The sequence below is a fragment of the Phycomyces blakesleeanus genome (genome assembly GCF_001638985.1).
Source record: "Phycomyces blakesleeanus NRRL 1555(-) unplaced genomic scaffold PHYBLscaffold_1, whole genome shotgun sequence".
Classification (NCBI taxonomy): domain Eukaryota; kingdom Fungi; phylum Mucoromycota; class Mucoromycetes; order Mucorales; family Phycomycetaceae; genus Phycomyces; species Phycomyces blakesleeanus.
This window is the reverse complement of record NW_017265134.1, coordinates 3,089,808-3,103,068: the sequence shown is the minus strand read 5'-3', so window position 1 is coordinate 3,103,068 and position 13,261 is coordinate 3,089,808. Positions and strand designations below refer to the sequence as shown.

The following is a 13,261-nucleotide window of genomic DNA, read 5'->3' as shown; positions in this document are numbered from 1 at the left end:
TTCCATCTAATTAGCATCCGTTTCCATCTAATTAGAACCCATTGACATCTGATTGGCTTCCATAGAAATTGAATTTGCGTCCATTGCCAACTGAATTTGCTCCCATTGCCATCTGAATTTGCTCCCCCCCTTTTACTATTGGCGGAAGGGTACATGGCACTCAATTTTTTTATCCTTACGCCTTACAATTTTTTTTATATAACTGTAGTATTTTTTTTGTAAACGTTGTACTTTTTTTTTGTAAACGTCGTACTTTTTTTTGTAAACGTCGAATTTTTTTTATATAACCATAGTATTTTTTTTTGTAAACAGTGTACTTTTTTTTTGTAAACGTCGTACTTTTTTTTGTAAACGTCGAATTTTTTTTATATAACCGTAGTATTTTTTTTTGTAAACGTCGTATTTTTTTGGCATAAAACATGGATATTTTTATTAGGCATAATTAGTTGATAGAGAAATAGAACACATAATAAGAAGTAAGATATAATGAAATACAAAGTAATAAAAAAAGAAAAGCATAAAGCAGTAAAATAAATAAAAAAAGAGGGACATAAAGTGGTAAAAAAAAAATAAGAAAAAGAGGGATATAAAGTAGTAAAAAAAAATAAGAAAAAGAGGGACATAAAGTAGTAAAAAATAAATAAGAAAAAGAGGGACATAAAGTAGTAAAAAATAAAAATAAAATAAAAAAAGACATAGAGTGTAAAGAGCTTAAATAGACATAAAAAACATACTTAAAGCTTTCGCTCTCTGTTCAAACAGCGAGGAAAGAATGAAATGGCATGGTTAATCCAACCCAAACAGTCCGAAAGGGTGACAGTCTTAGCTGATTCTGTAATCCTTAAGATGAGCCCGTCTGACTCTGTAATCTCTTCTCTGCGGACACCAAACTTGATCTTGGACCACATTTCCTCAATTGGATTCAGGAAAGGTGAATACACAGGAAGATATGCACACTTGTACCCACGGGAAGAAATAAAGTCTTTCACCTCATCGGCCTTATGGATAGGAGCGTTATCCATGATGAGATAACGTCCTTGCATACCCTGGCTGTCCAGAACGTCCATTGTATGACTAAGAAAGTCGAGGTAGTGCTGGGTTCTGGTGCCAATTTGGCCGTTCACCTCAACGTTCACTGCAAAAAAATGCCCGATTCCCATACGTGATAGGATGTAAAATTCTGTGTGATTTTTGAAATACATTCCGAATATTATACAACAATTCTCAGAATGATAGGAAAACTAGCTACTAAATATTAAACACCTAGATTCTATGGATAGAATGGGTCTGTGCGTGGTCATAGAGTTCTGTTATATCTCATTATATCCGAAACCTTAATTGAATTCCGAGTTTTTTTTTTCTAGTAAAACGTTACATTTATTTTATGTATTGCCTATTTATTCTTGTTTCGGACTCATTCAAGAAGGTGTATATTTCAACAATCTTCTGATGATAGCTCAACTATCTTCTGGCAAGTATCAATCTTATTGGACGGGTACTCCATTTACAATTTGAATTTCATTATTTGATTGATCAAAAAATATACTTCTTGTACTTTTATTTAAAAATAGTTCACGGGAAATAGTTTACAAATGGGTTTTTATTTTATTTTATTAAAAAAATCTCAAAATAGGTTCTCTAATAATTGGCCTTGGATAGTTGGCATTTGGTCTGGGCATTTGATCCAGACATTTGACATTGGGTCTTTGTTTTGCATTCTCGGTTTTGGGTTCTTGATTTTGGGTACTGCGATTCTACTTTGATCATTAATAATATCTCTTACCTTTCAGGATAAATAAATGGGAATACTGCAATACCTCTTTGAATATTAAGGGAAGGGGCAGAATCTTGGGATGACCAAAATCGATTTTGTCATTTTCAAAACATGTGTGTACAGACCAGATTTATTCTTTGGAAATAGAGGATCATATTGCTACGGATAGCATTTATATAATTGTTGGTGTACTCCAAGTATTCCTAATAGAAAGGGAAAAAAATATGATTAGTATGAGAGAATAATAATTATAAAGTCTTGCTTACCAGAAAAAGTGATTCTTTGGCATCCTTTTAATGCGTGCGTGCAAAAGAGAGATAGAGAAAATCTAATAAATTCAAAATGATAATGAAGAAAGTATAACGTTAATATAAGTGATTAGAAGATATTCTATTAAAGCTTACCATGTTTATTTCCATCATTAGCTTTTGATGGTTGTCATCATCATCGTTTTGCATCTAAAGATTAATAAGCTGATGATTAGCATCGCGCAATAAAAGTTGTTTGCTTTCTTATTCACCTTTGTAAGCCAGTGTGTTATGTTAACTCGTGCAGGAAGCCCTACATAATAAAGACGATAGAAGTTTTTTAGTGTTAATAATCATGTAAAATAAAGTAAAAAGAAAATATTAAGTATTTACCATAGTGTAGAAAAAGAAGCAAAAGTAAACAGTATAAGAGAAAGAGAGAGAACAAAAAAAAAGAAAATAAAAAAAAAGAAAAATAAAAAAACAAATTGTAAGAGTAGTGAATAAGCTCATTCTGTTCTCAGAATTTATTAGGGTCTATTATAATTTAAAACGTGTGTCCCTATAATTTTTTCTTTTGTTGCTGTACACCCAAGAAGTATTGGGACATATAAATACTACTTCTATTTGCCAGATTATTATATCCTCCCTCACATTTTATTAGAAACCTCACATACTATTACTGTGCTTTACCATGTATGTTTGTATAATTAAAATAATATTTCATAATATTCTTCTATATATGCTTTATTTATTTATATTTATTTATTTTTTAAAAAATATGTAAATATCTGTAGCATGCCTTCCAATGCCACTAGAAAATCAGGACGCAAAGGCAAACAGAATGCCCGAGGAACACTTAGCCGTGTTGCTGCCGGCCGGATTGAGCAACGTGAGATTGCTCCAAGAGTATCGCCACTTGCAGCTGGTCCAAGTGGGGCAGAGGCTCCTGGAATGACTGTCGAGTCCCTAACGCAGGTTATGGCAGCCATCAACATGATGTACGATCGTACTGTCGAAGCCAACACTGGAATTCGTTTTCTGGTCGATGCTCACAACCAAGCCATTGCCCAGCAAGCTCTTGTTGCATCTTCTGTAACTCAGGGAGTAACTGCCGCCAATGTGTCTACAAATAGACACACCAAAGGCGAAATGCGTGCAATTGTTCTGGTATGATTTTTTCTGACTTCATGCTTTAACACACTACCTAAATAATAATAATAATAATCATATAGAATCTCATCAATGGGAGAATGTGGGCGAGAAACTTCCGTTCGAATGATCCTGAGCTTGTTGCTGAAAACGAAAGCCGCAGGCGATGGAACACGGATGAGAGGATCGATCATCCTGACAATGTTGAGGTGATTAATTACCTCCGACAGTATATCGTTGCCCAGCCTCGCACAGCTGGGTTCTGGGAGGATATGATAGTGCAGAAAATAAAAAACAATTACAAGACATGTTTTCGTGCTGTCAACGCAACCCCCGAGCAAGCGTCTTCCAAAAGGCGCAATAATCGTATCAACAGCCGTCGCATTGAGGTAAAATTACAAACAAAAAAAAGAAATTAAATATTTTGCATTCTGTTCTAATCATTTTAAAATATATCTAGATTCACTTGCATCGTGTTGATACCTACATTAACAATTGGCTAGCAATTGACACTAAGATGGGATACAAGCCAGGTAACCCTGATGAGATGGCATACTTGCATCTCCTTGAGAAGAGTGTGATGTCTGATGGTGAATTGGAAGATGAGGACGTCACTCCTATAATCCGTGTGCGGGTTTTGCAGGTTGCTCGTCCTAGTCGGAGAAGTGCTGAGGTAATTTTTTTTAAAGGTGTACACTATAATATATTTCTATAAAAAGATGACTGTACAGAAATAAACTAACTAATTATACATAGCTGAATAGGCTTATTCAGTTCATTGATTTCTTGGCAGCAGAGAATGACAAGAAGATTGCAACACCACAATCAAAGCAAAGAATGCCCAGATATCTAAAAACCATTGCGGTCACTCCTGTCCCCGGTCATCTGACCGCAATCCTTCCTGTCTGGGCAATTCAAAACCAATAAAAGCAAACAATTTGCTCTCTTTTTTTTTCACTGTCATATTAAAAAAATTGAATAATATTATTAGAAAGAAAAGAAGGGATAATTATATATTTTAAAAGTAAAGTTTTCTAGGCAAAGGAACAATAAGTTTTTTGCTGATATTTCGTAATGTTGTATGGTCAACAATTGCAACAGGAAGGAGAATTCGGTGCACTGGCAAGATGCTTTGAAAGTCAGGCAAAGAAAACGCGACATCCCATATTTCTACGCCTGCAATTTTTCTACTTGTCTCCTTGGAAGCCTTGTACCATTTTACATAAGCAAATGTATGTTGGCTACTTTGGGGTGTTCTGTGATGTGGAGTAGAAACAAGTGGACTAAATGAATGAACAAATAGGTACTGAATCTCTCCGACATACGCATACTTTGCTCCATTTCGACCTTCTATGAACATTGCTTGTATATATGATCCTCTTCCATTCGTACCTCTACTTCCCTTGAATGTCTGTCCAAGGAGGTTGACGGATTTGAGCATTTCGATCCAGTCATTGACGAAAGCTGTATCTTGAATCACGTCTTTGCAACTGGAGATGGTGGGATCGTTGTAAACAGCTTGGTAATATCCTACCAAACAATCATACTCCTGTCTTGGCATCATCTCATACGCTTTTTTTTGCAAGGGCAGCGCTGATGGCGGCAAAGGCTTGTTACCACGAATTGACAAGTTCGGATTTTTGGCAGCATCAAGAAAGTCTGGTAGAGAGAGCCAATTGTACAAGGCGGTGCTAGTTGTAGAATCAGCAGGACTATAACCAGTTACCAATTTATCAAAGATGCCGGAGAAATTGAATGGACCAGATGTCTTCAAGAAATTGTGAACAAAATCGCCTTTACGGGTATCTTCAATGAATGTTTTCATGTATGTCATTTCAAAGCCGCTCCTTCTGTTGGTATTGATATTCTTTAGGACGCTGTTGTATCGCTCGAAACTAAAGAGCCAGTACCCATAAACAGGCCCAAAGTCCTTGATTGTGTCGCGAAGATGAAGATGGAGATGCATGTTTGGAGATAACAGATCCTTGCTATACAGCCTTTCACAACCTTTACCGAACTTCTCAAGTGCTATGTGTGCTGACTGTACATCATCTTTGGAAACATTTGGCTTGGTAAGGAAACGGCAGGCATTCACAAAAAACATCCAATTCTCAAACTTTTGCTTTGGTAGTACGCCTTGTAGAACCACTGGAGAGTATACCAGACACCACGATTTCCACTCGTCTGCCTTCATAAAGGGAAATCCCTTTGAAATCTTTGATCTTAGCATGGTGTAATCAGGCAGCAATGTCATGTTTTCAACGATTTTCTGCATGGCAACGAGTTTTTTATTGTCAATTAGACCATCTGCAACCCATTTCTCCATTATCCTCTTGGCTGTGCCTAAGAAGAGATTGTGCATTGGATCAATGATCATGCAGCGGACAACGTCAAAGTACTGGAGACGATGCAGTTCGGACCAGCAAACACCATTTTCAACTTCAAGACGATGTCTCTCAGCTTCAGTGGTTGCATTCCTCCAGACCTCAGCATTCTTACAATTATCATTCTTAGTGCGAAGGAGCCACTTTGAGAAATCAAATCCAGAATAATTGACAGAGCTCGTTCCAGCTAATTGGGAGAATTGGCGATTACATTTGTGGCATGCGTTTGTACTGATATGGGACATGAATCCACACACTTTTCGGGCAGCAGGGATGTCACAGGCAACCATAAACAGAGCAGCGTGGATGGTGGTACCATTTGGGCATTGATATGTCTGGACTCTGACTCCCTTGTACAACTTTTCTAATTCGTCAACCAGAGGTCTGAGGTACGAATTTATCTCGGATGTTTTTGCTTCTTTCGGACCTGGCATTAACCCAACGAGAATGACATTTTCTTTCTTGAATCTTACACTTCAAGGAAGATTGTTTACAGCCAGGTAAATTGCACCACATGAATATGTCACACCGTCGAATGGCTGGAACCAGTCAATGTTTAAGGTCAACATCAGTGAGCGGTTGCCATGAACAAAGGGAATTCCATTGGTGTCTTTCAAATCCTTTCACATCAAGCCATCATACACATCGAACATAGTATTCTCAGCCTTCGGACTACGGTTCCACGAGTCGATTTGGGTTTCAAAATCAGGCCGAGAAAAGAGAGCTTTGATCGAATTCTGAACAGAGTGATACACATATGTTCTTTTTGGAATGGACGACTGATTTCCCGACTTGAACAAACTATTACCGCACATTGAGTTATTCCCAAATTTATCAAAGATACAGAAGCAGGGTGTTGATTCATTGTTCTCATATATGCTGTGACATTCGCTACAAGAAACATATTTCTTTATACCGTCTGTAAAGGTATTGAATCCTGCCATGCTTTTGAGACCAGGGATGCTAACTGGGAGACGGAATGGATCTCTGAAAAGCTCGAGTATTTTGTTCATGATGGCAATGAGAAGAATGGCGCCTTCATCGACGACGTACAAGGATACAAATAGTGCAAGGACCTGTACGATAAAACGATGGATGAAACTCAATTCTGAGTTGAATTCAGGAAAGTTGTCTTTTTTAAAAAAAATTAATTTCTATTATTTTATACAGCAGAACCCAATATCCATTATGAAAGTGTGCAAACCTTCACTATCAAGCATGTCATCCTCACTGGAATCGTCTTCGCAACCATCAGAATCAAGATCAGAGTTAAACTCTTCATTCTCATAACCAAAGACAGCATCGGATTCTGAGAGAGGTAAGACTCGAATAGGCTCTTGTGTCTCCATGTCTACTTCTATACTGGTGTCCATTTCTACCGGAACCATAAAAGAAGTTAGAGCAAATAAAAATAAAAATAAAAATATATATTTTTACCATCAAAGTCATAATCCATATCATAATCATTGTCTATGGCCACCGAGTTCTGTTCATCATTGTTGATAACTTCAGGAACATAGCTTACAGTAGTTTCGACTGATCTCTTAATAATCACTACATTACATATGTTATTAAATCGAAAATATAAATATAAATATAATTAAAACATAAAAGAAAATTCCCTACATCTATTACGAAAGATGTTCATTCCAGCATCATCTCTTCTTTTATGAAAATTAAATGTCTGTACAGACACTGTATCTGATCCTCCAAATCTTGTCTTGCAAACAGAACATTTGCATTCTTTTGTTTTGTTTGATTTACAGGTTGGTGCCATTGCTTAATAATTATTAAAATAATATTATTTTTTAAACAGTAAAGAAGATAAATATATATTCAGGTACAGTTTATTTCATTCAATTTAAGTTTATTATTGTATTTTTTTATGCTACTCGGTGCTCTATGACCAATAGAATCGTTTTAAAAAAATTGCAATACTTATTCTACAAAAAAAAATCCTGCACTACAAATTTGGGTTTTCTGTCCACCAAATTTTACATCCCATCACATATGGGAATCGGGCATTTTTTTGCAGTGGTTGGTGTAGATGTCCAACTTTCTCTTCTTCTTGGTTGCGACTGCAGTGGGTTTCTTCAACGAGAGGCTGACAATCCCTCTCTCGCACATTGCACCAAGGATGGTGATGGACACACCTCTCTGCGTCGGGACAGTTGTCTTAGCCGGGGTGCCACTGACGGAACAGCCAAAAGTTCTCTTGATGTGCATGTTGAAGCCTGCTTCATCGATGAACACACAGTTCGACAGATAGTTGAAATCCACAAGTTGTTGCCACTCCAAAATGCGGTCTCGTCTCATCTCAATTATGTTGACGTCGTCTCTCTTCTCAGGCAGCTTCTCCAACTTCTTCATCGTCAGGGCACACTTCTTCACCAAGTGCTTCTGGATTGCTGATTTGGTAATCTGCAGCCCAGAGAACTCTTCCATGACAGCAATCCTTGCTTGTTCCAAGGTAGCATCTGGTTTATTTTTGAAAAACTTCAAAAAAAAAGCAGAGTGCGCCTGGAACAACTTTTGGTTGCCATGTTTTCGTTCTTTAGGCGCAGAAACCTCCTTAACCTCCATCGTCTCCAGCCCATTGGACTCATCAGTCTCCACTGTGGCAGCATCAAAATCGGCCTGGATCTTCTCTCTGGCCAGCCTGACATAGTTCTGGGCAGTCCGGACATTGATCCCCGTTTCCCTGGCAGCGGCAGCAGCAGTCTGGTTTTCCAAGAAAACCAAGGAGAAGAGCTTGTTCACCTGGTTTTGGTTGTACTTTTGGTACGAACCTCGACCTATGCTTTCTGCAGTGGGAACAGAATCAGGATCGACCTTCTCCGGCAGATTCGTCTTCGGCTTCTGTGCAACAATTGTCTTGGTTGTGGCCTCGTTGACTTCGGTTGGCAGGAAACTTTTGAGACTGAGGAGGTTTGTGACTGCTGGGTTTCCGGCCGAGGTACGGGTCCATTCCATATTGGCATGGTTGACAAAGACATCTGTCACAGATCGGAGTACAACTTCTCCATGCATTTCGTCGACAATCTCTTGGTTGAAATCGCACAAGGGGTCGAAAGCAATTCCAGAAAACTGGGTTTGGTCTGCAGAACCACTGTGACTGACCATTTCACAGTGCTTGTCCATAACAAATTCGAGGGAGTTGTTGGAAGTAGGCATTTTTTTTTGAAAATAAAAAGGGTGTTAAAATCGAGGAAGAAAGATAACTGAGAAACTTTTATTAAGACACTGGGGTATATATACCAAAAAAAAATATATTTTAATAACTTAAACGTTTCTACCAAGGTATAGTCTTGTCCTGTTGTCTTAATATATTTGGATAAAGAATGTGTTGAAGAATAATGAATGTTTACATATTAAGCTTCTTCACACTTTTAAGAACATTTATTTTATTAGCCGATTTACAGTGCTACCAGAGCCTTTATGGTGTTCTGTCCTCTGTCTCAAAGGAAGGGGTGGGATTTCTTCTCATGGGTTTGCCCAACCAAAAAAAAAAAAAAAAAAAATAAAAAAAAAAAAAACAAAAAAGTTTTTTTTTGTATAGAGCCAAGAAAAAGCTCGAAATTCAGTTATTGAGATTTTCAGTTTTTCAGAAATTTCTGTGGTTAGATATCATTTTATTTTCAGTTATTAAGATTTTCAGTTTTTCAGTTATTGAGACTTTCATTTTTTCAGTTATTGAGACTTTCATTTTTTCAGTTATTGAGACTTTCAGTTTTTCAGTTTTTCAGTTTTTCAGAAATTTCTGCAGTAAGATATTATTTTATTTTCAGTTATTGAGACTTTCAGTTTTTCAGAAATTATTTGCGAAAAAATGGTTATGTATATTATAAAAATTTATGAATAAAAATGCTAGTTATACTATTTGGAGAATTATTTTTAAAATTGCTATTACATTTTTCTTTTTTTTATTTCTCTTTTTTTTTATTTCTTTTTTTTTTATTTCTTTTTTTTATTTCTTTTTTTTTTATTTCTTTTTTTTTTTTTTTATTTCTTTTTTTTATTTTTTTTTTATTTTTTTTTTTTTTATTTCTTTTTTTTTATTTTTTATTTTTTTTTTTTATTTCTTTTTTTTTATTTTTTATTTCTTTTTTTTTATTTTTTATTTTTTTTTTATTTCTTTTTTTTATTTTTTTTATTTTTTCATCTCTTTTTTTTTTCATCTCTTTTTTTATTTCTTTTTTTTGTCATGAGCTTGTGCTATTTTTTGTTACTGTTTTTGTGTGTGTAATATTTGGTTTTTTTTGGTATATTGTATCATGAGGGTTTCCAAAATTGAGATTGGATAGTATTGTGAGCAAAGCATAATTCTTGGACCGCTTTCAGTTGTTTAACAGATTGTTGGACATTTACTTGTTTTGAGTGCAGATTACAAAGAGTTGTTGAGTTTGATATTAAGAAGATCAGGATTCTGACATTGTAAAATGGTTGGAGCAGGTGCTGAATAAATATAGCATTTTTGGATTCTTTTTTGTAATGGTATTAGATGCTTGTATAGGACCAGGTTCATAAGAAATACAATTGCTGTGGTAGTCAATCAGATTACTGGATATTTGAGATAAAAATTGGCAAGTTTTTGTGTGGTCGGTAGAGTGAATTCTACTGTTGGATTTCGAAAAAGTATAGTCGGTGAAATGCACTTAAAAGCATTATGAATATGTGTAGACTGGTTCCTATTGTACAGGTAGATGTTTGATCTTGTAGTTTCTTTGTAGGTGGAGGGTTGAATCGTCACGTTTTCTTTTCAGATTTATAGCTTTTGTTCAAAATACTATAGATTATTTAGAGATTAATATCAATGACTCCGAGGTATAGGCTTTATTTACATACAGAAACATAATGTGATCTGGAAATAATAAAAAAATCCATGAGGTGTAGAGCTTTAGGCAGTGTTTTCATTGTCAGAGTAATATTTAGTTGTTGAAGTGAGCATGAGAATGAGATTTATTGCTGATTTAAGAAGAGAAATAAACAGTTTTGGTATATAAACACCAAATGGAAAGAGAGAGAATTATGATATCTCTTTTAAAAAAGAATGTTTATAATAAATTTATGGCTGCGGATAATATATTGTCCTATTTATTTTTTATCTCCTTGAGTTCAATTTGTACTACTTTATTTAGTAGACCTTGGCATATTATTTTTTGATATAAAAAGCTGAAAATATAATGACTAATACTATTTAACAATAACTCAATCTTCTTTACATCTATTCTTGCTGCTTCAACTTGTGTTCTGATTTTTATCTTGCATCTTAAGTAATTACTATTTAATTATAACTGCTATGTGCTAGATATAACTATATTTATATAAAATATGTCACTTTAACATATCTTCCTATTTCTTTATTTTTTCACCTTTTATTATCAGAAAACCCTACAATGTTACACGAAAAACTTGAAGAATATAACAGTGCCTTTGAAAAAATCATGGAAGAGCTTGAAGAGCTTGAAGAGCCTGAAATGCCAGAAGATCCAAAAAGTTCTGCCCTGTCAACAACAGACGAAACCCCCAAAAAAAGTAGAGGGCAATATCAAAAGCCTACGGATAAAGATATAAAAAAGCTTCTTTATCTCTACTTCATAAGGGGATTAACTATCAAAAAAGCCAGCAAGATAGTAAATATGAAACAAACAACTGCTGGTGGCTATATTTTGAAGTAGAGAAAGTCTCCAGTTGTTTTTTTCATTAAAAACAACAAGGAGGCTACAAGTGACAAAAAAATGAATCTTTTATTCGAAACTTACTCTGCAATAAAGAATGAATACAAATAATATCATTGCATTTTCAATTTTAACATAATTATTATAATGAGATACTTGCTTTATTATCTTATAACTGCAGTAAGATATTTAACTTTAACAAAGTAATCTGGAGAAAAGTTTGCATATTCTGTTAGTTCTCTCTATAGATATTTTCTATGATGTATCTTTGTAGAAAGATCTACATATATTGAAGTGCTATTACATTAGGCGTTTGGCACTTATATAAAAAAATATGGCAGTTATATAAAAAAATACAACGTTTACAAAAAAAATACTACGGTTATATAAAAAAAATTCGACGTTTACAAAAAAAAATACGACGTTTACAAAAAAAAAGTACGACGTTTACAAAAAAAAGTACGACGTTTACAAAAAAAAATACTACGGTTATATAAAAAAAATTGTAAGGCGCAAGGATAAAAAAATTGAGTGCCATGTACCCTTCCGCCAATAGTAAAAGGGGGGGAGCAAATTCAGATGGCAATGGGAGCAAATTCAGTTGGCAATGGACGCAAATTCAATTTCTATGGAAGCCAATCAGATGTCAATGGGTTCTAATTAGATGGAAACGGATGCTAATTAGATGGAAATGGGCGCCAATTGAATGGATAAAACCAGTATATTGAGTGAATTATTAACAAATATATTTCAGTGCAACCGTTTCATTGCACTTGTTGACACTTATGCTGTCCAGGCCATGGGGTCAAGTGCTAATCAAAGGATCCATAGGATCACTACTAGTGTGTCCAACTCAGCAGTCCCGGATAACATTAGCCCCAATTTTTCTCGGTGGGCTCTTAGAGATGGGCTCTAAATAAAAAAAAATGTTTCTCTCTTTTTATCTACGTATTACTTTTTACATACACAATACTATTAATATATATAGGGAATTTGTTCTGTTTTTTTTTTGTATAAGAAAAGGAAATTCAAGTGGGGGTTTTTTTTTATTTTGAGCATAAAGCTTTTTGGCAAAGCAATTACTAACATCTTACTAACATTTCTACTTGTAGTAATCCTGACTGTAGCAATCTCTAAAAAGATGCGGTGCACAGGTACAATGCAATGGTGACTATTGGGGGAGAAGGTGGGGAGACTGTTGTGGGGAGAAAATAAAGCAAAATATAATATAGACGAAAGAATTCGTGAGAACTTGTGTAGGTTGTTTATTTTAAAAGAAAAGTAAAGAATGATAAAATTTCGATTGTCTTTCTACACGGAACTATCTACTGATATTTATATGTTTTTCTAATTTGTAATTCAGTGTGTGCTTAAGTAATCTTTATCACGATGAGTCATCTTCCAGGAGTATTGTTCTTCTGGAAAGATCCGAAAAGACCAATTGATATGATACTTCTCCAGTCAGATCAGTCCAAGAGTTTTGGTAAAGAAGAGCATTTATGCTATTGGTAATATTTTAGTATTCCGACCCAGATACTCGGGTAATGTTTCATAATATTAGATAGTTGTAGTTGTAGTCTCTCAATTAAGTATTTGTATAATAAAAGAAATATGTAGATGAAATATAATGATGCCATATATATAATGTATATGTATTTGTATATCCCATGTCATGGTGATAATAATAAATAATCAATTATGTGTATGATGATCTGTGTATTAGATAATATCATAAAGGGAGATCCGTTTGACTGGAATAGCTGAGGATATTATTTTATCCTTCAGTCTTACTCTCAGATTCAGCAGTAATCAATACTCATTCACAACATTATCCTCCACCAGATTCAACAATACCTTTTGTTGATTCGGCAATAAAACATTTCATTTACTATTTCATTGTCTGGCCAATTGCTTATTTTATTATAGTCAATCATGCACATAATTTTTGTACTTTATGGAGATCTACACTGTAAACTCAGCTTTGTAGATTACGTGTTCATTTTTTGTTATTTTAATTTTTTGTTG

At 34.8% G+C, this 13,261-nt stretch overlaps 6 protein-coding genes across 6 annotated transcripts; 3 read left to right on the top strand and 3 right to left on the bottom strand.

The window, feature by feature from the left end:
* Positions 1-2,820: 2,820 nt before the first annotated feature.
* On the top strand, positions 2,821-4,101 carry PHYBLDRAFT_138737 (hypothetical protein; the record flags this gene model as incomplete). Its single annotated transcript, XM_018430061.1, has 4 exons — positions 2,821-3,192; positions 3,258-3,563; positions 3,635-3,847; positions 3,931-4,101. 4 exons carry the CDS (start codon positions 2,821-2,823, stop codon positions 4,099-4,101), a joined length of 1,062 nt encoding a protein of 353 aa, XP_018299238.1.
* A 91-nt stretch (positions 4,102-4,192) lies between these two features.
* Positions 4,193-5,992, bottom strand: PHYBLDRAFT_138736 (hypothetical protein; the record flags this gene model as incomplete). The annotated part of the gene is made up of 1 exon (XM_018430060.1): positions 4,193-5,992. One exon carries the CDS (start codon positions 5,990-5,992, stop codon positions 4,193-4,195), a length of 1,800 nt encoding a protein of 599 aa, XP_018299237.1.
* Positions 5,993-6,034: 42 nt separating this feature from the next.
* On the bottom strand, positions 6,035-7,335 carry PHYBLDRAFT_138735 (hypothetical protein; the record flags this gene model as incomplete). The annotated part of the gene is made up of 5 exons (XM_018430059.1): positions 6,035-6,178; positions 6,203-6,690; positions 6,763-6,933; positions 6,996-7,112; positions 7,194-7,335. The coding sequence occupies 5 exons, from the start codon at positions 7,333-7,335 to the stop codon at positions 6,035-6,037; spliced, it is 1,062 nt and encodes a 353-aa protein (XP_018299236.1).
* Positions 7,336-7,562: 227 nt separating this feature from the next.
* On the bottom strand, positions 7,563-8,732 carry PHYBLDRAFT_138734 (hypothetical protein; the record flags this gene model as incomplete). Its single annotated transcript, XM_018430058.1, has 1 exon — positions 7,563-8,732. The coding sequence occupies one exon, from the start codon at positions 8,730-8,732 to the stop codon at positions 7,563-7,565; it is 1,170 nt and encodes a 389-aa protein (XP_018299235.1).
* Positions 8,733-8,914: 182 nt separating this feature from the next.
* On the top strand, positions 8,915-9,988 carry PHYBLDRAFT_161820 (hypothetical protein; the record flags this gene model as incomplete). The annotated part of the gene is made up of 4 exons (XM_018434488.1): positions 8,915-9,028; positions 9,118-9,177; positions 9,201-9,323; positions 9,911-9,988. The coding sequence occupies 4 exons, from the start codon at positions 8,915-8,917 to the stop codon at positions 9,986-9,988; spliced, it is 375 nt and encodes a 124-aa protein (XP_018299234.1).
* A 966-nt stretch (positions 9,989-10,954) lies between these two features.
* Positions 10,955-11,896, top strand: PHYBLDRAFT_73887 (hypothetical protein; the record flags this gene model as incomplete). Its single annotated transcript, XM_018442939.1, has 3 exons — positions 10,955-11,191; positions 11,389-11,416; positions 11,793-11,896. 3 exons carry the CDS (start codon positions 10,955-10,957, stop codon positions 11,894-11,896), a joined length of 369 nt encoding a protein of 122 aa, XP_018299233.1.
* Positions 11,897-13,261: the final 1,365 nt, after the last annotated feature.